General features: G+C 42.5%; 2 protein-coding genes across 11 annotated transcripts in view; one reads left to right on the plus strand and one right to left on the minus strand.

Annotated features, from left to right (window-relative positions):
- LOC139472305 (uncharacterized) overlaps positions 1 to 14,967 on the plus strand; it is a 70,968-nt gene extending 56,001 nt beyond the window's left edge. For all 5 annotated transcript variants that reach the window (XM_071254749.1, XM_071254748.1, XM_071254747.1 and 2 more), the window contains exons 3-10: positions 2,476 to 2,556; positions 4,153 to 4,194; positions 5,277 to 5,332; positions 5,742 to 5,820; positions 8,307 to 8,432; positions 9,873 to 9,950; positions 12,405 to 12,521; positions 14,091 to 14,967. In XM_071254749.1, the coding sequence (XP_071110850.1) occupies positions 2,476 to 2,556; positions 4,153 to 4,194; positions 5,277 to 5,332; positions 5,742 to 5,820; positions 8,307 to 8,432; positions 9,873 to 9,950; positions 12,405 to 12,521; positions 14,091 to 14,516 (1,005 nt within the window). In that variant the 3' untranslated portion in view covers positions 14,517 to 14,967. The remainder of the gene's footprint in view (positions 1 to 2,475; positions 2,557 to 4,152; positions 4,195 to 5,276; positions 5,333 to 5,741; positions 5,821 to 8,306; positions 8,433 to 9,872; positions 9,951 to 12,404; positions 12,522 to 14,090) is intronic.
- A 7,613-nt stretch (positions 14,968 to 22,580) lies between these two features.
- LOC139472359 (phosphatidylserine decarboxylase proenzyme, mitochondrial-like) overlaps positions 22,581 to 25,871 on the minus strand; it is a 55,123-nt gene continuing 51,832 nt past the window's right edge. For all 6 annotated transcript variants that reach the window (XM_071254827.1, XM_071254829.1, XM_071254824.1 and 3 more), the window contains one exon: positions 22,581 to 25,600. In XM_071254827.1, the coding sequence (XP_071110928.1) occupies positions 25,355 to 25,600 (246 nt within the window). In that variant the 3' untranslated portion in view covers positions 22,581 to 25,354. The remainder of the gene's footprint in view (positions 25,601 to 25,871) is intronic.

Raw genomic sequence — 25,871 nt, forward strand, 5'->3', positions numbered from 1 at the left:
AAGTATGACTAGCATACAACATGTGTATCCCATAGCTGTGTGTTGTATACATGCTGAAGTATGACTAGCATACAACATGTGTATCCCATAGCTGTGTGTTGTATACATGCTGAAGTATGACTAACATATGACATGTGTATCTCATAGCTGTGTGTTGTATACAGGCTGAAGTATGACTAGCATACAACATGTGTATCCCATAGCTGTGTGTTGTATACATGCTGAAGTATGACTAGCATATAACATGTGTATCCCATAGCTGTGTGTTGTATGCTGAAGTATGACTGGTGTATACTATGTTGCAGCACAGGCTGAAGTATGACTGGTGTATACTATGTTGCAGCACAGGCTGAAGTATGACTGGTGTATACTATGTTGCAGCACAGGCTGAAGTATGACTGGTGTATACTATGTTGCAGCACAGGCTGAAGTATGACTGGTGTATACTATGTTGCAGCACATGCTGAAGTATGACTGGTGTATACTATGTTGCAGCACAGGCTGAAGTATGACTGGTGTATACTATGTTGCAGAACATGCTGAAGTATGACTGGTGTATACTATGTTGCAGCACAGGCTGAAGTATGACTGGTGTATACTATGTTGCAGCACAGGCTGTAGTATGACTGGTGTATACTATGTTGCAGCACGGGCTGAAGTATGACAGGTGTATACTATGTTGCAGCACAGGCTGAAGTATGACTGGTGTATACTATGTTGCAGCACAGGCTGAAGTATGACTAGCATATAACATGTGTATCCCATAGCTGTGTGTTGTATGCTGAAGTATGACTGGTGTATACTATGTTGCAGCACAGGCTGAAGTATGACTGGTGTATACTATGTTGCAGCACGGGCTGAAGTATGACTGGTGTATACTATGTTGCAGCACGGGCTGAAGTATGACTGGTGTATACTATGTTGCAGCACAGGCTGAAGTATGACTGGTGTATACTATGTTGCAGCACATGCTGAAGTATGACTGGTGTATACTATGTTGCAGCACATGCTGAAGTATGACTGGTGTATACTATGTTGCAGCACAGGCTGTAGTATGACTGGTGTATACTATGTTGCAGCACGGGCTGAAGTATGACAGGTGTATACTATGTTGCAGCACAGGCTGAAGTATGACTGGTGTATACTATGTTGCAGCACAGGCTGAAGTATGACTAGCATATAACATGTGTATCCCATAGCTGTGTGTTGTATGCTGAAGTATGACTGGTGTATACTATGTTGCCGCACAGGCTGAAGTATGACTGGTGTATACTATGTTGCAGCACGGGCTGAAGTATGACTGGTGTATACTATGTTGCAGCACGGGCTGAAGTATGACTGGTGTATACTATGTTGCAGCACAGGCTGAAGTATGACTGGTGTATACTAGGTTGCAGCACATGCTGAAGTATGACTGGTGTATACTATGTTGCAGCACAGGCTGAAGTATGACTGGTGTATACTATGTTGCAGCACAGGCTGAAGTATGACTGGTGTATACTATGTTGCAGCACATGCTGAAGTATGACTGGTGTATACTATGTTGCAGCACAGGCTGAAGTATGACTGGTGTATACTATGTTGCAGCACAGGCTGAAGTATGACTGGTGTATACTATGTTGCAGCACAGGCTGTAGTATGACTGGTGTATACTATGTTGCAGCACGGGCTGAAGTATGACAGGTGTATACTATGTTGCAGCACAGGCTGAAGTATGACTGGTGTATACTATGTTGCAGCACAGGCTGAAGTATGACTAGCATATAACATGTGTATCCCATAGCTGTGTGTTGTATGCTGAAGTATGACTGGTGTATACTATGTTGCAGCACAGGCTGAAGTATGACTGGTGTATACTATGTTGCAGCACGGGCTGAAGTATGACTGGTGTATACTATGTTGCAGCACGGGCTGAAGTATGACTGGTGTATACTATGTTGCAGCACAGGCTGAAGTATGACTGGTGTATACTAGGTTGCAGCACATGCTGAAGTATGACTGGTGTATACTATGTTGCAGCACAGGCTGAAGTATGACTGGTGTATACTATGTTGCAGCACAGGCTGAAGTATGACTGGTGTATACTATGTTGCAGCACATGCTGAAGTATGACTGGTGTATACTATGTTGCAGCACAGGCTGAAGTATGACTGGTGTATACTATGTTGCAGCACAGGCTGAAGTATGACTGGTGTATACTATGTTGCAGCACAGGCTGAAGTATGACTGGTGTATACTATGTTGCAGCACAGGCTGAAGTATGACTGGTGTGTACTATGTTGCAGCACAGGCTGAAGTATGACTGGTGTATACTATGTTGCAGCACAGGCTGAAGTATGACTGGTGTATACTATGTTGCAGCACAGGCTGAAGTATGACAGGTGTATACTATGTTGCAGCACAGGCTGAAGTATGACTGGTGTATACTAGGTTGCAGCACAGGCTGAAGTATGACTGGTGTATACTATGTTGCAGCACGGGCTGAAGTATGACTGGGACCCGGATGATCCTGCTAATGCCATCAACTACACATGTAACAGTCAGCAGCTGGACCCTGTGAGTCATCTCTCTTTTCTGAACATCACTCATTACTTTAAGGCAATAAAGGGTTCACACCAGGAAGGGGTTCACACCAGAAAGGGGTTCACACCAGGAAGGGGTTCATACCAGGAGGGGATTCAGACCAGGAGGGGTTCGAACCAGGAGGGGGTTCACACCAGGAGGGGCTTCACACCAGTAAGGGGCTCACACCAGGAAGGGGTTCACACCAGGAGGGGCTTCACACCAGTAAGGGGCTCACACCAGGAAACTAGTTCACACCAGGAAGGGGTTCACACCAGAAGAGGGTTCACACCAGTAAGGGGCTCACACCAGGAAGGGGTTCACACCAGGAGGGGGTTCACACCAGGAGGGGGTTCACACCAGTAAGGGGTTCAGACCAGGAAGGGGTTCACACCAGGAAACTAGTTTACACCAGGAATGGGTTCACACCAGAAGAGGGTTCACATCAGTAAGGGGCTCACACCAGGAAGGGGTTCATACCAGGAAACTAGTTCACACCAGGAAGGGGTTCACACCAGGAGGGGGTTCACACCAGTAAGGGGTTCAGACCAGGAAGGGGTTCACACCAGGAAACTAGTTCACACCAGGAAGGGGTTCACACCAGAAGAGGGTTCACACCAGGTACCTTCACACCAGGAAGGGGTTCACATCAAGAAGGGGTTCACAATAGGAAGAGGCCACACCTGGAAGGGGTTCACAATAGGAAGGGTTCACACCAGGAAGGGGTTCACACCAGGAGGGGATTCACAACAGGAGGGGTTCACACTAGGAAGGGGTTCATACCAGGAGGGGATTCACAACAGGAGAGGGTTCACACTAAAAGGGGGTTCTCACCAGGAAGGGGTTCACACCAGGAGGGGGTTCATACCAGGAGGGGATTCAGACCAGAAGGGGGTTCACACTAGGAGGGTTTTTACACGAGGAAAGGGTTCACACCAGGAAGTAATTCACACCAGAAAGGTGTTGACAACAGGAGGGGTTCACACCAGGAAGGGGTTCTCACCAGGAAGGGTCTCACACCAGAAATTGGTTCATACCAGAAAGGGGTTCACACCAGGAGTGGTTCCCACCATAAAGAGGTTCACAACAGGAAGGGGTTCACACCAGGAAGGGGTTCATAGCAGGAAGGGGTTCACAGCAGGAAGAGGTTCACACCAGAAAAGGGTTCGGACCAGGAGGGGCTCACACCATAAAGGGGTTCACACCAGTAAGGGGTTCACACCAGGAATGGCTCACAAGAGCAGGAAGGGGCTCACACCAGGAGAGGCTGACACCACGAAGGGGTTTACACCAGAAAGGGGTTCTCACCAAGAAGGGGTTCATTCGCTATAACCAAGTCTGGAATCAATCACAGTTTTGAATTTTGATCTGTAAGCGCCAATGAGCTTTTGATCAAAGCACAAATCAGTCATACTTTCAACAAGTGAAATTTCTTTACCTTTTTTTATTGACTCTTCTCAAAAAGATTTCTCATTTACTATTTATGGCATTTAAGTAACCACCTGAACATGCTGAACGGACATTGTTTGCATTGCTGTTTGTTTGTTACTAAATGTTGATTTGAAGCTTCACACCAAACTTTCATTACAGAAACATCAAACGTTTAAAGTCCACTGTGAGCACCCACACAAGGTGAGTGAATTGGGTGGGGTGGTCAAGACATTGATATCATGTTGTGAGGTTCACCCCCCTAAGTTAACCAAGAAAACTATACGTGAAAAAATTCAGCATGAAACCAACAAACAACAAAGAAATATTATAAATTAACAATTGTATTATAAAAACTACTTTGTACAATTCTATACTAATTACTGCGAAGTATTTACAATAGAGTGGCAGTACACAATACAATGGCTGTATAAAATGTGGTGACAGTAAAAATGTCAGTGATATAGGGCTGGGACGGGTAACTCGGGTACTCGGGTCTGTGGGTCCTGAGTAGGACCTGGGTACCCACAGGACTACCCTGACCCTTGGCAAGTCACGTGATATATTGCTTAATGACAAAACTCTATGGTAACACTACAAGTCACTGATGTTCACATTTCTTTCTGACTGTGCACCTATTCCTTCTGACTTTTCATATGGTTGAATAAAGATATAACTTAAGTCAACTTCATTGTATGCATGACCAAATCGTTCAAGGCATTAGATTTATGTGTCCATCGACTCCCAAACTGAGAGCTTATCAAATGCATCATGAGCTGAAATTAACCTTTATCATTAGACCAGGTACAATATGTATTTGCTGTGTGAGTTTTAAGTGTAGAGGTGGAAAATTGTATAAGACAAAGCTTATTTTGTCAGGTCAGTTGGTCGAAAATATAATCAAATAAAAATTCCAATTTCAAATATGTTTTTCTTCTAAATGTTTAGTAGGTTGAAATAAAATGTGGAGGCAGGAGAAAAAGGTTAGAGTTACCTCCCTTCCAGTCTGCCTCCATTTGTCGTAATTTGTAATTTTTAAGATAAATTTTCAACAGGTTTTAATTATTATAAATCACTTATGTATATTTAGAGGAACAGTAATTGATGTGTTTTTTTACCCTTTACTTTTTTCTGGTCAGCGGAATAAGACATAAATTGCTTTTCACTTTTTTAAAGGTCTTTGTGGAGTCAGCGGATTTGTAAACCATTTTAAACAAATCTGGCCTAGCTTGTTACATTTTGGTTTGTTCAAACTCTTGCTGACTGTAAGTTATTTTTTCTTCCAGCCAATCCATCGGTGTATGCATACACCCCTCCATAAGTACTCCGATCCACCAATCAGGTAAATGATCCTTTTGTTCTTTTGCCCAGTCATCCACGATTTGCTGTGAAGAGTTGCTTCCCTTATTCCCTTAGGTTTAAGAAAGGGAGTGACCATTTGATTGATATTCGGGCGGAGGGGTGGGGGAGTATGTTTATCTGTTATGTCTACAAAACCAGATATTGTTTTATTAAAGACGATGAGCTTGTATTGTTTTTACGAAAACATCTTGTTACAATGTCAAATTTTCTGGCTGATAATTCGGTTTTCTTCAACATTCTGAAGCATAATTATTATTTTCAAGCTATGTCACTTTCCTACCCTTCTATTATTTTCCCTGCTTATGATTTTTAATCAATACAATAAAACTCTGAATGTGAAATAGAGAATGGACCTCCTCAATTAAATACTTCACCTGTATGTTTTACAGCGGTGACCATCGACCTCTGTGGGCCAAGTACGGAGAATACACCTTCCTTCCATGGCAACGGTGGCTTCACAACCTGGAGGTATGTCCTACACCGTTATATATACCAACACGCTATGTCATACACCATTATATATACCAACACGCTATGTCATACACCATTATATATACCAACATGCTATGTCATACACCATTATATATACCAACACGCTATGTCATACACTATCATATATACCAACACGCTATGTCATAAGCCATTATATATACCAACACGCTATGTCATACACCATTATATATACCAACACGCTATGTCATACACCATCATATATACCAACACACTATGTCATACACCATTATATATGCTAACACGCTATATCATACACTATCATATATACCAACACACTATGTCATACACCATTATACATACCAACATGTTATGTCATACACCATTATATATACCAACACGCTATGTCATACACCATTACATATACCAACACGCTATGTCATACACCATTATATATACCAACATGCTATGTCATACTACATTATACATACCAACACGGTATGTCATACACCATAATACATATCAACATGCTATGTCATACACCATTATACATACCAACACGCTATGTCATACACCATTATATATACCAACACACTATGTCATACACCATTATATATACCAACACGCTCTGTCATACACTATCATATATACCAACACGCTATGTCATAAACCATTATATATACCAACACACTATGTCATACACCATTATATATACCAACACGCTATGTCATACACCATCATATATACCAACACACTATGTCATACACCATTATATATGCCAACACGCTATATCATACACTATCATATATACCAACACACTATGTCATACACCATTATACATACCAACATGTTATGTCATACACCATTATATATACCAACACGCTATGTCATACACCATTACATATACCAACACGCTATGTCATACACCATTATATATACCAACATGCTATATCATACACCATTATATATACCAACACACTATGTCATACACCATTATATATGCCAACACGCTATGTCATACACCATCATATATACCAACACACTATGTCATACACCATTATATATACCAACAGGCTATGTCATACACCATCATATATACCAACACACTATGTCATACACCATTATATATACCAACACGCTATGTCATACACCATTATATATACCAAAAGGCTATGTCATACACCATTATATATACCAACAAGCTATGTCATACACCATTATATATACCAACATGCTATGTCATACACCATTATAATACCAACACGCTATGTCATACACCATTATATATACCAACAGGCTATGTCATACACCATCATATATACCAACATGCTATGTCATACACCATTATATATACCAACACGCTATGTCATACACCATTATATATACCAACACACTATGTCATACACCATTATATATGCCAACACGCTATGTCATACACCATCATATATACCAACACACTATGTCATACACCATTATATATACCAACAGGCTATGTCATACACCATTATATATACCAACAGGCTATGTCATACACCATTATATATACCAACATGCTATGTCATACACCATTATATATACCAACACACTATGTCATACACCATTATATATACCAACAGGCTATGTCATACACCATCATTAAGACACAAATAAGTTGTCATACACTAGGTACACCTTATGTAATAAAGACCAACAAGCCACGTAGGTACACCGTTATATCTTGGGGGATATAGGTATCAGCCTGTCTGTCCACCCATCCATCCATTCATTCATCCCTCCTTCCATACATCTGTCCATCTGTTCCTTCTTCTGTCTGTCCTTCCCTCCCACTGTCTGTCCATTCCTCCATCCCTCCCTCTGTTCATCCATTCCTCTGTCCATCCATCCCTCTCTCCCCATTCCTCCATCCATCCCTCCTTCTGTCCACCCATTCCTCCATCCCTCCCTCTGTTCATCCATTCCTCTGTCCATCCATCCCTCTCTCCCCATTCCTCCATCCATCCCTCTCTCCACATTCCTCCATCTACTTTTCTGCACTCCCTCCTGTTTCATCTGTCAATTCGTTCTTCCTTCTCTCCCTTTTGTCCATCCATCTGTTCCTTCGTCCATCCTTTCATCCCTATGTCTGTCTGCCAGAACATTTCCAGTCCAGCAGAATTCAAAACCCCTTCATTATTCCAGCACGGAAGTGTGCTCCTATTTCAGCGAGGTAGTGAACTGGTGCCTTTTAACATGATTCAAGAATAATGAATCATTTGAATCATTTTGCATAGGTAAAAGTTGCTTTGTTTCTCCAAATCAGTTCTCTTTTTCTTCATAAAACTTTGCATCTATATCAATATGTCCCTCGAGCTGTGGGTTTTACAATTCAAACAAAACCATGGACGTGTGCTGTAACCATAACTTCCCACATCTTATCAAACATAACAAACTCGTCATTTCACATATACATATCTTACATTATTTTCTTTTGTTGAGGTAGACGTGTCAGTCTCTTGTGTTCACAGCATGGAGCGATAGCGTTCTTGTACCACAAGTGTGCTGACCCCGTGGAAGTGAACAAAACTCGCCAGATGCTGGTCAACTGTCTGAGGAAACATATCATCACTCCGTATGCTCTCCCTGAGGACAAGGTAGGTGTCTCCCGGAACAGAGGTAATCACTCTTTACCCACTCAATGAGATCAGTTGAAGGTAACACCAGGTGTCTTAGCACTACATATCCCTCGGACCGCCTCCGTGCTCCAGTGGGAGAGTGTCCGCCTGGAGACCGAGGGTCCAGGGTTCGATCCCCGGCCGCATTATACCAAAAACGTTAAAAGATGGTACTTGTTGTTATGTCTGGCGTTCGGCATGAAGGGGCAAAAACAAGGACTGGTCGGCTCGGAGTCAGTATACTGTGTCTGAGTGGGGTATTCATGTTAAAACTGCTGCATGGTATCTCAGTGGGCTGAGTCCAGCATTAGTTCGGACGAGTACAAACAGCGACACACCCACACATGTGCATGTGCAAGCAAGGATTATATCCTACCTAAATATTATCCCGGGGGAAGTTTTACTCTAGAGTATAGTATCCTACCTTAGTGCCTCACTGGTATGGGTTCAAATTCATTTAGGAGAATCATCCTGACACTAGAGAATTTCATCCCCGAGATAAAAAATGGGGTAGATATAGACTCTTACACATGAACGTCGCTGTATAAGTGCAGTAATCTTGGACACAACGTTTAACTCAATTTCACCTCACCTCACCTCACCCCATCTCACCTATCCCTGAGTGCAAGGGACATAACTCTATCTGGGTTCCCGTCACTCTGTATCACCTCTCTTTGTTTGTTGTTTAACGCCGCAGTCAGCAATATTCCAGCTATATAACGGCGGTCTGTAAAAAATCGAGTCTGGACCTGCCAGTGTTTGTTTGTTTGTTGGATAATGCCGCACTCAGCAATATTCCAGCTATATGACGGCGGTCTGTAAAAAATCGAGTCTGGACCTGCCAGTGTTTGTTTGTTTGTTTGTTGTTTAACGCTGCACTCAGCAATATTCCAGCTATATGACGGCAGTCTGTAAATAATCGAGTCTGGACCTGCCAGTGTTTGTGTCTGTAATTAATCGAGTCTGGACCTGCCAGTGTTGGTTGGTTTGTTGTTTAACGCCGCAGTCAGCAATATGCCAGCTATATGACGGTGGTCTGTAAATAATCGAGTCTGGACCTGCCAGTGTTTGTTTGTTCATTGTTAAGGCCGCACTCAGCAATATTCCAGCTATATGACGGCGGTCTGACGGCAAGATATCGTAGTTTTTCACACACAGTCACACGTCAATACCTGTCGCCCTCCCACATCGCCCTGAGAGGTGGACGTGATGTGTTTGGTTGTTTGTTGTTTAACGCAGCACTCAGCAATATTCCAGCTATAAGACATCAGTCCGTAAATAATCAAGTCTGGACAAGACAATCCAGTGTTTGACATCATTAGCATCGATCACAATTTTTTAAAAGCATTCATAGGAAAAATACAAACACATTCAAATCATATGTTTGTTCAAGCAAGAATGACATTTTGTATGTTTCAGCCCTTTGCTCTGGTATCCTGGGGCTGTATTCTCCGAATGACTCACTTTGATGAAACCAAGGTCTTCGGATTCATCAGGGTAAGATTTATAGGTTATGTTCTCCCCAGAAACCGCTGGTTCAATAAAGATGACATATAGCATGTACGTGTCAATGATCAGTTCCACATGCTATTAGTTCCATCCAGGACAAACACAGTGTAAATGTATCTCGGCCAATGAAATTAAGCACATGCATGTGGAAGACATTTTCCATGATTTGAAGAAATCAACTTACAGATTTAAGGTCCAGACAGTTTCATTTATAACAGGGTTCAGGTTAGGGAACTTTTACGCTAGGAAATTTATACTTGATCTAAAACACTTTGAGATATGTTTGAAAACATTTCCTGATATTATAAACACTGTTCCATAGGAATAATTCCCCGAGAGAAAATAGTAATAAGGAACATATTTACTACAGGAACAGATGTAAGAGTGAATATTATCCTACCCTATTTTTTATCCCGGGGATTGAATTCTCTAGTGTCAGGATGATTCTGCCTACTTTGAACCCATACCAGTGTGGCACTAAGGTAGGATACTATACTCTCGAGTAAAACTTCCTTCAGGAAGCAAGTTTATACTTTTGTTTATGCCATCATAGTGAATTTTGAAAAGGTTTACGACTGACCATATTTCCCTGATGAATTTAACTTCTAAATGTCTATCAAAGACTGTATAATGCCAGTAGTGTTCATGAGCATGACCCTAAGATTCATCCATTAACATTTCTTTGACATTTGACAAAGGTCAAGGTCATCAAGGTTATTGGGAAAACTGGTTGTATCATCAATGGACAGATACTTATGCACCCTCTTGACTGCATTGAGTACATATTCCAGATTGAGTAACCATTGGTCCAGGTAGTCCTGTGGGTACCCGGTCCTACTCAATACCCACCCGACCCTAGAACCTGAGTTACGCGTTCCAGCCCTAGACTGCATTCAGTACATATTCCAGATTGAGTAACCATTGGTCCAGGTAGTCCTGTGGGTACCCGGTCCTACTCAATACCCACCCTACCGGACCCATGAAGATTCCGGGATAGAATAGGTCTTTAGCAACTCATGCTTGTCGTAAAAGGCGACTAACGGGATCGGGTGGTCAGGCTCGCTGACTTGGTGGATGCATGTCATCGATCCCAATTGCGTGGATCAATGCTCATAATATCAATCTCTGGATTGTCTGGTCCAGACTTGATTATTTACTGACCGCCATCATATAGCTGGAATATTGCTGAGTGCGGCGTTAAACAACAAACAAACCAACCAACCAACCAACCAACCAACCTGACCGAGAACCCGAGTTACGCGTCCCAGCCTTAGTGTGCACCCTCTTGACTGCATTCAATACATTATGTATCCCTGATGAAATGAAGAAAATGTTAAAATGAAGGTAGCATGTGTTAATAAATGCATTGCAAGTAATTCCTTGGCTTTCCATTGGCTACCCAAACCTTTTTTATTGGTCTAAACATGTTCCCAATAACAAAAAAAAATCAGGTAACACCCACTATGAGACTAAAGTTTCCTGATTGTCTGACAAAAAATTGAATGGGGCTTGTGTTGCACCGAACAGTGGCATTGATTTCGTATTGTTGTCTGCAGTTTTCATCTTCCCGAGGCAAGGGCGTTACTTTAAAACTGGACCCTGTAAGTTAACTCCCTGGCCTCAGGAAGATGACAGTTTGTGTTGATGTGTGTTGATGATTCGATATGAAATCTGTGAAGTTATTATCGTTAACATGTATATGCATAAGAATTGACTTTTCAATATGTTTTTGCGTTATGAAGTTATAAACCAGTGTGCACACTTTACGTAAATCTGGTACACGGTGAACACCAGCAACCCATGCTTGCCGTAAAAGGCGACTGTGCTTGTCGTAAGAGGCGACTAACGGGATCGGGTGGTCAGACTCGCTGACTTGGTTGATGCATGTCATCATATCTCAGTTGCGTGGATCGATGCTCATGATGTCAATCACAGAGTTTTATGTAATTCCTCCATAAATGCAAAACATGCCGAAGTCATTTTTGTTATTGTTTGTGGCACGTGGTCCCATGCACAGCACACAGATCACGAATCAGGTGAAGCTATGTAATGTCGTTTGAGGAGAGTCCTTGGATGGGTGACCGGTTTCGGCAGTTTGGCTCCTGAGAATTTCTTGGGCTTCTGTCCTGCCCCACACTGAAGCACATGCAGCACATGTGGCAACTCCTTGGGCAAGTGACCTTCTAGTGCCTAACAGGCAGCATGGGTTGTATACTCCCCAGGGAGCTGAGAATGACTCTTGAGTGCACACTGATCCAGTGACCGGGATGATTTAGCGCTTTGAGTAGTGTGGAAATATGCACAATATAAATGACCTATTATTATTATTAATAATATTATGCCGCGATAAAACTGGAATACTGTTAAAAGCGGCGTTAAACCCAACTCACTCACTATTATTATTATTACTATTATTATTATTATTATTATTATTATTTACAGCAACATGGATTGCATGGTAGGGAGAACAGTGTCACGTTGGATGGCCAGTATTCGAAGCTGCTGACTGTTCCAGCAAAACTGGTCTCTACCTATGACGATGTGGATATATGTCCGTCTGTGAGTTCAACACATATCATTAGTTTATAGTGTCTGTATGGAAAATCTAAGCTTTACTAATGAGAACGGGGGCACCGGTGGCCCATTCGTCTAAGGCGCCGCGATTCGCTGTGCAGAGTTGGGTCCCTTGGGCACGCCAGAAACCTATGATTGTGGGTTCAAATCCCGGTTCGCCCCGATTATGTTTCTAGGTTTGTCAGCACCATACCCGTGCTCGTGGGTTTCACCGAAGTGGTAAACGTCTGAGACCTGCATCGCTTCGGGCTTTCCTCCCACATTAAGCTGACACGCCCTGATGTAACTGGAATATTGTTAAAAGCGGCGTTAAAACCCAACTCACTCACTCACTACTAATGAGAACATAGCAATGCCTTCAACCAGTATGAACAGGAAACTTACTACAGGCAAAGAAAACTTAAACCTCCTGACAGACAAGTTGTAATTAACAAACATGTTGTATTCATTCTGATCACTCTTCACGCCCCTACACCCATGAAGATCCGCGGTAGACTAGGTCTTCAGCAATGCTTGTTGTTAAAGGCGACTATGCTTGTGACATGTCATAAGAGGTGACTAACGGGATCGGGTGGTCAGCCTCCCTGACTTGGTTGATGTATGTCATCGTATCCGAATTGCATGGATCGATGTTCATGATGTCAATCACTGGATTATCTGGTCCCGACTCGATTATTTACAAACCGCCATCATAACTGGAATATTGTTAAGTGCGGCATTAAACAACAAACAAACAAAAAAACTTAACTTTAATTTCTTAATCGTGGCTTGCTTTTCGTCCTTAAGTTTCTTGTTTTGTATCAACTTGTTGTTTGGTTTGGATTCGGTTATCCCCCGCAGTTGCTTGTTTGAATGTGAAATAAATGCGAAAAAACATTTCCATCATCATAAGGAAACTCTGCCAAGAGCAAAACCTGTTGTCCAATTCCAACAACTTCATAGTTATGTGTTTATGAATCACTATCAATTAGAGAGGATAACAGGTGTGCGTAACCGTCCTCACTGGTGGCTTCTGTCAAAAACACATGCAAAGGCAAGTCAATTGTTAACCTGACAAAGCACAATCACATTTGCAATATCTAATGATATCTATCAGAGCCAGTGTGTATTCCTATAAATCACAATACAGTTAATATGGTAATAATAATCTATAAAGCTTCGCAAATCAAACATATTTCTCAACTTTTTTCTTTCAACAGAATCTCTGCACTTGCACCCAGCAGATATAATTCAAAATTTCATATTTTTAGTTTCAACAAAATTGGATTGACTGGATTTGTGATCCATCACCGGCTTGTCTGGTTTGTTTACAGGCCGTGTTGCTGTGCTGTGCAGTATCAGGCAACAAACACTTCATTTTTTATGCAAATTGTGTGAATGGCGGGTGCTAGCGGTAGGGCAGGACAAGTTACTTTGTTTGTGAACACCTGGTGTCATAACTGATTTTCAGTGGTCCATTCATATAGTTTTCACCGTTATGGAATCTTTTTTGGCAAGTAGTCAAGACTGATTATTTTTGGCATGGACATTTTATGTTATACAATTATATTTCAGTCCAACTTTCCGGAGCTGCGTTATGTCGCTGCAGCGGAGCATGCCACGAAGAAACAGATGCTTGGTCTCACGGAAACAACGAGGATCCAACGTCACAGAAATGCCAGCTTGGCAGAGAACGCCCACAAGTCACAACGACACAAAAAGGCATCAGTGCTGAGCACAGAAGCGAAGACGAAAGCGAAACGATCTACAGACTTTGTCGCATCGGAGCAGAAATTGGCAGAAGGTGACTCTTCAAACAACATGAGAATGCTTGAAAAGCGTGAAGCTGGTTGGCTGAGAGAAGAGCCAAGTCAGGTTGAAAACGAGGCTCGGTTGTTGGAAGGAGATGAAAGAGAGGCTGAGGTGGCACGTCTGGAGAGAGGCCTTGATAAAGTCAAGAGACTGTTCCGTTCAAATGTAAAGCCATTCTTAAATAACTGAAACTAGCCCAAACATACGGTGTGTGGGAAAAAAAGTATTTTATGCACAGTGAATGCTGCGCTATACAAATACATAAATTATTATTATTATTATTATTATTATTATTATTATTATTAGGTGGTGGTGGTTTAACATCTTTCAGGGAGAACAAAGTAGGGATCTAAGGTGTCACAAAGTAGGGATCTAAGGTGTCACAAAGTAGGGATCTAAGGTGTCACAAAGTAGGGATCTAAGTTGTCACAAAGTAGGAATCTAAGGTGTCACAAAGTAGGGATCTAATTACAATGATGATGGAAAAGTCACACTTGCACTTTATTCAGTTTGTACAAAATTGTTTCCTTCACATGATACTGGTAAACATCATTGCAACAGTGTACATGATGACTTAACTGCACTGCTTGCTGGGTAGATACTATTGAATTGTTACAAATGAAAAGATCATAATACTTAACAATGGAATAAAGCTTTCCTGAATGATTTTATTAGCTCATTGTATGTTTTAAAATCTACAAATATTGACTTTTTATGAGGTCGATACTTAGAGGTTATTATATGGCAGTTTTCATATCAAGCCTAATATCAATCCTTGACCCCCCTATCAATCCTTGACCCTTATATCAATCCTTGACCCCCCTATCAATCCTTGACCCTCATATCAATACTTGACCCACATATCAGCCTGTGACCCCATGTCAATCCTTGACCCTCATATCAATCCTTGACCCACATATCATCCATAGACCCTCATATCAGCCTGAGACCCTCATATCATCCTGAGACCCCAATATGAACCTGAGACCCTCATATCATCCTGAGACCCCCATATTAGCCTGAGACCCCCATATCAGCATGATATCCCAATATCAACCTGAGATCCCCATATCAGCCTGAGACCCCCATATCAGCCTGAGACCCCCATATCAGCCTGAGACCCCTATAAAACCCCAAGACCCCCATATCAGCCTGAGACCCTCATATCAACCTGAGACCCCCATATCAGCCTGACACCCCATATCAGCCTGACACCCTCATATCAGCCTGAAACCCCCAAATGAACCTGAGACCCTCATATCATCCTGAGACCCCCATATCAACCTGAGACCCCCATATCAACCTGAGACCCCATATCAACCTGAGACCCCCATATTAACCTGAGACCCCATATCATCCTGAGACCCCCATATCAACCTGAGACCCCCATATCAACCTGAGTCCCCATATCAACCTGAGATCCCATATCAACCTGAGACCCCAATATTAACCTGAGACCCTCATATCATCCTAAGACCCCCATATCAACCTGAGACCCCCATATCAACCTGACACCCCATATCAACCTGAGACCCCCATATCAACCTGAGATCCCATATCAACCTGAGATCCCATATCAACCTGAGACCCTCATATCATCCTGAGACCCCCATATCAACCTGACACCCCCATATCAACCTGACACCCCATATCAACCTGAGACCCCCATATTAACCTGAGACTCTCATATCAGTCTGAGACCCCCATATGAACCTGAGACCCACATATGAACCTGAGGCCCCATATGAACCTGAGACCCACATATGAACCTGAGACCCACATATGAACCTGAGACCCCCATATGAACCTGAGACCCCCATATCAATCCCTGACCCTTACATCAGCCTGACACCCCCATATCAACCTGAGACCCCCATATCAACCTGAGACCCCATATCAACCTGAAACCCTCATATCAGCCTAACCCAATCCTGTTAGTTGCCTCTTACACCAAGCATGGGTTGCTGAAGACCCATTCTAATCCGGATGTTCATGAGACAACAGGGGCTGAAGGTATCAAGGTTGATATGGGAGTCTAGGGTTGATTTGAAAACTGCCCTATAATAACCTTTTTATCATATATAATAACATCAAAATGTAAAATGAGTATATTTGCATGTGGGTGCAATTATACATTTTCACCTTGTTTTGGAAGACATTGTCACAGGAAAGCTTGCCACTCGAAGGGATGTAACTCTCTTACAACTCACTCATTCAAAGTACACTGACAAGCCGTAACAGCCTGGCAGGGGTATGGATTTCACCCAGTGGTAGGTGAGGTGAGGTGAGGTGAGGTGAGGTGAGGTGAGGTGAGGTGAGGTGAGGTGAAATGGGGTTTAACGTCACGTTCAAGATTATTGGACTTATATAGCGACGTGCATGCACGTGTGTGTGTGGCTGCTTGTACTTGTCCGGACTGATGCCGATTTATAATCCTAGTCCACTGAGATACCATGCCACAGTGTTACAGTTTACTGGCTCCGAGTTGACCAGTCCTTGTTTAATCCCCTTAATGTCGAGCGCCAGACAGGGTTACAAAAATAACCATCTTTTAACGTCTTTTGGTATGACGCAGCTGGGGATCGAACCCCGGATCTTCCGCTCTAGTGCGGACGCTCTACCACTAGACCACGGAGGCGGTCCCCCAGTGGTACAGTCATATATGGTCAGTGGTAGAAATATATATGTAAACAATAAACCGTGTGTCTGTCTGTATCTGTTAAAGTGGGTGAGATAAAATACAGCATTGTTTCAGCCATATCGCAACAAAACACAGACTGAGTGAGTGATTTAAATACAACCATTCAACCATTCAACCATTTGGGAACAAGACAGTGAGTTAAAATACAACATTTCATTGCGGGGAGGGTAATAATTCGAACCCCATTATATCCGGTTGTCTCCAACTCCTTATCTTACCTAACATTAAAATACTAGCTTCTGACTGGTTAAGAGAGTGAGTGAGTGAGTGAGTTGGGTTTAACGCCCCTTTTAATAGTATTACTGTTATATCACGGCGTGTCAGCTTAATAAGGGAGGAAAGCCCAAAGTGATGCAGGTCTCAGACGTTTACCACTTCGGTGAAACCCACGAGCGTGGGTATGGTGCTGACAAACCTAAAAACATAATCGGGGCGAACCGGGATTCGAACCCAAAAACATAGGTTTCTGGCGTGCCCAAGGGACGCAACTCTGCACAGCGAATCGCGGCGCCTTAGACGACTGGGCCACCCGTGCCCCCTCTGACTAGTTAAGGAACAAGCAATTTCTTTTAATGTAGCCGCTTGTGTCTTTCCATTAGTCTGATGTCCCATCAGTCAGACAATTTCATAACTTAATACATCTAACTATACTTCATAAAAAAGTAACTGTGGTTACCATATAAAGTGATGTCAATGTTCTGTTATTAAAAATAACATAATATTTGGTCATTCGTATGATCGGTGTTTTTTCATAACAAATTCATCGACAAGACACATACCGGATAACGGGAAACAGAGCGACGCCCTAAAAGAGGGGTGGCTGTTTGAGATGATACATTTCAGCATGAACATTATCATGTAAAGGCTTGTGTAAGGGATACGATAAACAAGCTTGATACATGCGATGCAATGTTTTCTTTCTCGATATACTATAGACTGACCGTCACAATATTTTCAATCTCTTTAAAATCAGATAGAGTGAGTAAGTGAGTTGGGTTTAACGCCGCTTTTAACAGTATTCTAGTTATATTACCGGGTGTCAGCTTAATATGGGAGGAAAGCCCGAAGTGATGCAGGCCTCAGACGTTTACCACTTTGGTGAAACCCACGAACCCTGGTATTGTGCTGACAAAAACATAATCGGGGCGAACCGGGATTCGAATCCACGATCATAGGTTTCTGGCCTGCCCAAGGGACGCAACTCATCGACAAGACACATACCGGATAACAGGAGACAGAGCGACGCCCTAAAAGAGGGGTGGTTAACAAGTGTCGGGGTGACCACCGTTTTCGCTAATACAGGCTAGACAATGTATTGAAGACAACAGGCTGGAGTATGTTGTTCCCGATGTCAACCAAAGATTGCCCATCCGAGCTAGCTGGTTCTGGTCCTGTCGTAGATGTCACTTCATCTCATTCCAGACTTGTTTAATGGGGGAGAGGTCTTGAGAAACAGCCGGCCATGGCAGTACAGAAATGTTATGCTGCCTCAAACAGTCTGTTACAGTGAATGAGTGAGTATGGTTTTACGCTGCTTTTAGCAATATTCCAGATAAATCACAGAGGAGGAAGCAAGAAATGGGCTTCACACATTGTACCCATGTCGGGAATCGAACCCGGGTCTTCGGCGTGACGAGCGAACGCTTTAACCACTAGGCTACCCGACCGCCCTAGTCTGCTACAACACGTGCAACATGTGAGACAGGTGTTATCCTGCTGCAACGTGAAACTATGTCCCTGCATTTGCACAGGGTACTGAGAACATGATATCGAATGATGTTGGTGGGTTGGTTGTTGTTTTACGCCGCACTCAGCAATATTCCAGCTATATGACGGCAGTCTGTAAATAATCGAAAATTCCAGTGATTGATATCATGAGCATCGATCCACGCAACTGGGATCGATGACATGCTTACCATATCAGAAAGTTTGCTGACTTCGGCGTTAAACACCAAACAAACAACAATACACCTCCACCCCTGAACTGACGACATTAGGCAACGCAAGCGTCGCTAAAACGTCTTCCTGGATGCATGTAGACCCATACTGTTGAAACATGGATTCATCTGTGAACAGTAAACTGCCCCAGTCTTGTTGATGCTGTCGTAAAGCTAGGCGTGCCTGGCGGTGAAGTGGAAGCAAAATTGGGCGTTGAGTTCCTTGAACCGGTTCTGCCACTAAGTAGTCTCAACCCAGGTAGTGTCCGAGATGTTAATGTGTCAGTTTCGTATCAATTTCGTAGATGCAGCAACCGAATATGGCTGTCTTGTTGACGTGAAGTCACACATGGACATCCAGGCCATGGCAACTGAACAGTATTTAGGCTGTTCGCGGGTTGAGTGAGATTGTATGAGTGTTTCACACACAACCGTTGTGGCTGAAATTATAGGTAAGGTGAAGTGAAATGGGGTTTAACGTCGCGTTCAGGATTATTACACGTATATAGCTACGTGCATGCACGTGTGTTTGTGTGTGTGGTGGCTTGTACTAGTCCGGACTGATGCCGATTTATAGTGCTAGCACACTGAGATACCATGCCGCAGTTTAACATGAATACCCCACTCAGACACAGTATGCTGAATCCGAGCCGACCAGTCCTTGTTTTAGCCCCTTAATGCCGAACGCCAGACAGGGTTACAAGTACCATCTTTTAACGTCTTTTGGTATGATGCGGCCGGGGATCAAACCTCGGACCTTCTGCTCTCCGGGCAGACGCCCTATGACTAGACAACGGAGGCGTTCCTGAAATTAAAGGATGGCTTCAAACACATCCTCCTATAAGTCGAAAGTTAAAGTTATTTCAATTATAGCGGTAGATACATTGCTGTCCCTAAAGATGAATGTGTCCCTCAAATCATTCCATATATGACCAATCATTGTTCGGAGTAGCCGAGAGCCGTGCCAGGGTCCTTCAGTCAAGACATGACCCGACATCGCGATGTTCGGAGAGGCTCTGAAAAAAAGAAAATATTATTCATATAGTTCTATGGATCCTAGAATGGACATTGTCGCGTTGGTTAATTTTGGCACTTTTTGTTTGTTTTTGTAAGAGCGACAACGAAACAATGTCCCTTCGCTGATTCCATAGTTCTATGGATCCTAGAATGGACATTGTCGCGTTGGTTAATTTTGGCACTTTTTGTTTGTTTTTGTAAGAGCGACAATGCAACAATGTCCCTTCGCGGATTCCATATAATTCTGACATCATTTTGGATTTTGCCTGTTTGAGATTATACATTTCAGCATATACATTATCATGTAACGGCTTGTGTTAGGGATACGATAAACAAGCTTAATACATGCGATGCAATGTTTTCTTTCTCGATACACTATAGACTGACCTTCACAATATTTTCAATCTCTTTAAAATCAGATAGAGTGAGTAAGTGAGTTGGGTTTAACTCCGCTTTTAACAGTATTCTAGTTATATCACGGCGTGTCAGCTTAATGTGGGAGGAAAGCCCGAAGTGATGCAGTTCTAAGACGTTTAACACTTTGACGAAACCCACGAGCACGGGTATGGTGCTGACAAACCTAAAAACATAATCGGGGCGAACCCACAATCATAGGTTTCTGGCGTGCCCAAGGGACGTAACTCTGCAAAGCGACTCGCAGAGCCTTAGACGACTGGTCGACCTGTGCCCCCAGATAAAGAGAACGAAGATCTAATTTTAGTGAGATTGCAGTAGTTTCAGACAAACATTGCTGCAAGTGAACACACAATGCCTTTTAGAAGGGGCGGTCTGGTAACCTAGTGGTTAAAACGTTCGCTCGTCACGCCGTAGGCCCGGGTTCGATTCCCGACATGGGTACAATATGTGAAGCCCATTTCTTGTTTCCCCCGCCGTGATATTGCTGGAATGTTGCTAAAAGCGGCGTAAAACCATACTCACTCACTCACTGTAACAGACTGTTTGAGGCAGCATAACATTCCTGTACTGCCATGGACGGTTGTTTCTCAAGACCTCTCCCCCATTAAACTCCCTTGCGGGAAGATGTGGGTCTGCCCGTTCTTGGTCTGTCTGATATCTGCCTGGTCTTGTGTGTAACGTTGCATCAATTTAGTTACAGCAATACTGGAGCAACCAAACCTTCTAGCAATGTGGGCGTGGGTGTCTCCCATCTGTGTCATGACCAGGCCCCGCTAGACTGTTCAGGTGTCAGTCATGGCTGTGGTGTGTGTTTTGTATCGGTGTGAGTGTCTTACATGCCGTCGGTATCATTAATATACACTCATTGAACCTGTAGTTTCGGCTGTCCAAGCGGCACGTGTTCTTCACTTTTTCGACTTTTCTACAAAAAAATAACCTGAATAACGGGTGTTTTATAACAACTCCTTTGGAGTGAGTGAGTGAGTGGGGGAGTGAGTGATCGAGTGAGTGAGTGATCGAGTGAGTGAGTGATCGAGTAAGTGAGTGAGTGAGTGAGTGAGTGAGTGAGTGAGTGAGTGAACTTAACTTGTAACAGTATTTCAGCTATATCACGATGTGTCAGATTACTGTGGGAGGAGAGCCTGAAGTGATGCAGGTCTCAGACGTTTACCACTTTGGTGAAACCCACGAGCAGGGGCGAGTGAGTGAGTGAGTGATCGAGTGAGTGAGTGAGTGAGTGGGTGGGTGATCGAGTGAGTGAGTGATCTAGTGATCGAGTGAGTGAGTGAGTGAGTGATCGAGTGAGTGATCGAGTGAGTGAGTGATCTAGTGAGTGAGTGAGTGAGTGGGTGGGTGGGTGGGTGAGAGTGCGTGAGTGAGTGAGTGAGTGAACTTAACTTGTAACAGTATATCAGCTCTATCACGATGTGTCAGCTTACTGTGGGAGGAGAGCCTGAAGTGATGCAGGTCTCAGACGTTTACCACTTTGGTGAAACCCACGAGCAGGGGAAAGGTGCCGATAAACATGGTCAGTCACGCTATCTAGATACACATTTAAAAAGCGACTTTTAGATTTAGTAGCCAATGGTTGCTTTTTAAACTACCAAATACAAGGGGAAATCGGTTGGAGAAATAGAACATATATTTCAACAAGGTTAGGACTTCAATATCAGTCAATATCAAACAGGTTTCTACCACTTGCCTAACTAGTGACACGCGATCAGCACGACACAAATCTAACTACAGAAAACTACGGATATAACGAACCTACTTTTTTGTCCCGACTATTTGCTGTCGTTATGCTGTATATATGCTTTTAACGAACTACTGTTATAACAAACTAAAATTAGTGGTCCCTTTGAGTTCGTTATAACCGTAGTTTACTGTACAGGCATTTTTTGGCAGGAAGTCCCCTTTTCGAAGGTTCATATTTGACATCTGAATAACATATTTGACATCTGAATATATATATATAGTCAGGCTACCTTGATTTGATTTTCACTAGCCTGAAGAAAATTAAGCAGCCATGGGTAGCGGGGAAGGGCTTTTTTCGCACATTGTACACATTCACAAAACAAACAAACAAATAAACAAAATCTTCCAACATACAGATATGATCCATCTCCAACGAAACACAAAAACATGAAATTCTTCTTTCATTATTTATTTTCAAATCAACAGTCTCATCCTTTTTAGAAAAGAAAACATTTATACATTTATGAAATATAGTAAATATCTATGTACATATCACAAAATATATATCAGGAAGCTACACCATGAACAGAAACATACATTACACGTTTCCATGGAAATACATCAATAATAAAACCACCATTACACTAACGACTATCATTCATTCAGGACACAATACAAGCTTTTAGTAGACACACACGAGTAATCTATTCACAATTAACTGTACGTAAACATGGCGATACCTATTCAAATAGGATGTAACAAATACTTCATTCAACTGGCACACTTCTTGACAGAACATATTCCCTAAATTAAATCATATCGGTACATCCAAAATCTATACACAAAACAACAAAACCCTTACAATAATCATAAAAAATATCTTCGTCAACCATAGAAAGTTGAAAAAAGTACAAAACTGAAAATCATAACACACTTTTTTCCCACATTGATAAAAACAGTGATGGAGGTACCACGCATACAGTCAATGCCTGAGTGATTTGGGTTTCACGCCATGTGGAATAGTAGTTTAGTTCCATCATGCTGTTAGCATGACGTGGGAGGATGGATGAAAATGACAGTTTACCACTGATATGAATCCGTATGGATATAATTCTGGATTCAAACCAATGACCAGTGGATCCTGCATGACTAAGGGATGCAACTCTGCACAGCCAAGTCCAGCATAGACCACTGGGCACTCAATTGTTTAAACTGACATTATATTTTGACGCGACCCAGGAACAAATTTGTTTGTACGTTAGGAAGAGATGTTTCCAGTGTGTACCACTTAATGACAAAACTAATAATCAGTCAAGAGTTATTCTTCTCATGACATACTGAACATGATTTCCAAACTTTACACCTAATGCTGCACGAGACAAATGGTGCATCTCCAGTCATGGATCTATGATGTCACATGTGATGCGTTTGTGCGTCTAACCAATCTAACATCTCTTGAATACAAGTAATTCTTCACATATTAACTAATATGGACAAAATAATGTACCCCTGAACAAGCAAAACATATTTCGGAAATGAAACTATGTGAAACTATAGTGATTTAGCAGCATAGATACTGGTGAAGAATGAAAGAAAAACAATTTCCATCTGAGCGAGTGAGTGGTGTCACTCCAGTATTTCAGTAATATCACGGCAACTGGGGGTGAAAGCTCTGAGCAGTGCAAGTCATACACGTTTACAAATATTGAGACTCTCGGAAGCATGGGTAGGATTCTGACGCACCTAGGATCATATTGAGGGTGAATCAGATTCAATCCAGTGTCTAGCAGATCCTGAAATGGCTAAGGAGTAGTGCACATTGTGCATGTCCACAAATATTGAGACTCTCGGAAGCATGGGTAGGATTCTGACGCACCTAGGATCATATTGAGGGTGAATCAGATTCAATCCCGCGTCCAGCAGATCCTGAAATGGCTAAGGGGTAGTTCAAGTCGTACATGTCAACAAATATTGAGACTCTCGGAAACATGGGTAGGATTCTGACGCACCAAGGAACATATTAAGAGTGAATCAGATTCAATCCCACAACCAGAGAATCCTCAAATGACTAAGGGAGACAACTCTGAACACCAAATTCCGGTGTTAAACCTCTAGGCTACCATAGCCCTCACATTTATCGTCCTTGAACAAATCACTGTGTACTGACAATGCTGAACCACCTGTAGACACTTTTGGAACCACCATTTTATATTCTGGGGGAGGGCTAGCTAACACTTAATTATCCTTATTTAGAAGCCCTGGTCATTTGACTCTGTGAAATATATAGAGCCCTTAATCTTTTATTGATCATTTGGGGTAAAGATACCTTCAGGTCAGCTGTATGAAACTGTTCTACATGGGTCATCATACTTTGACATAAGAAATACTCAAGCTCCTCACAGCAATAGCCCTGTCGCGTAGCTCTCTATACCATTGCTGCCCATTCGTCACCACTCGCCCCTTTCCGTAACCTGCAAGAAGACTCGTCCCCCTATCGATGAATGTGAACCATTACCCAATAAGTTGACAATTGTTTTAGGTATGCCCGTCTGCGCTAAGACGGAACCCGAGCTCTCTATACCATTGCTGCTACCAGACTCCTCACAGTGATAGCCCTGTCGCAGAGCTCTCTACACTATCGCAGCCAGCAGTCACAGCTCCCAACTGTGCTAGGCACTTGGCAACCATGCATGGAGTTGAACTTGCAACAATCTAACCGACCATTATGTTCAGAAACTAGTGTTTACTGTCATGACGCTGAATGCTCTTCCCTCAGCTAAACCTCTTCATTTGTTTGCCAATTTGAAATTTCATTTCAACTAACATGTCATTAGTACAGTGAAAATGTATGGTGAAACAGGGTGTTTTCTGTTTGTCTGCAATTTCGAACCATTCCATTTAACAAACAAATGTAAATTCATCCGGGAAATAGTAAGACGTAAATTATTCCAATTCACTATAATGGCATTCCCAAAGACATACACACAAAAAATATCACTACATTAGGGGGAACATTTTCAAGACTCTTGTAATGGCCGCTTGCCAGCGATGTTACCAGGAAGGTAACGAAGGTATCACACGCTGGGAAGGAGCTTGAACAAATACTGTTGGAAGGGAGATAACTCCTTATTTCCTGGCAGGAGATGGGAGACATACATCATAGCTATTTACCACATGCCTTGTAACAGGGGCAATGTCATGAAGGCCACTGACACTCATTTAATGTCGACAATTGCAGCATATTGAGCAAGAGGTGTCCCTTATGTCTGTTTCCCAGCATCAGCTTCTTCGGGGCTGCAGGTCCCAACGGCTTCACCAAACTTGATTTTTTTACTGTTTTCAATCTTAAAGTCAAAGTCGTTCGGTGCCTCAAAAATTAGCACAATGGTTGAGCCAAGGTTGAACTCCCCAAACATCTCACCCTTGTTGAAAGAGATGGGATCGGAGAACGATTTGTCGAAGTAGGTACCGTGTGGTTGCTTCCGTGAATTGTTAGTCGTCAATTCCTGCAGAAAATATGAAAGAAGTCAAACAATAGTTATCATTGTTAATAATTCTAAGAATACTACCTCTATTACATCACTGCCAAATTAATGTATTTTGGCTGCAATCACACTAAACTAAACTTTTAGATTGTTAACAGAAGTTCTCTCCATTGTCAACAATACAATAATTAGTTGTACCCGCAATATCACCCAGCAGCCCACAGAAATATTACTACAGTGGTGACTGATTTTACTAGGTTGCAAATTTGCCAAAAAAGTTAAACGTATTCCG

The sequence above is a fragment of the Haliotis cracherodii genome, unplaced genomic scaffold (assembly GCF_022045235.1).
Source record: "Haliotis cracherodii isolate W230 unplaced genomic scaffold, xgHalCrac1.p SCAF_24, whole genome shotgun sequence".
Classification (NCBI taxonomy): Eukaryota; Metazoa; Mollusca; class Gastropoda; order Lepetellida; family Haliotidae; genus Haliotis; species Haliotis cracherodii.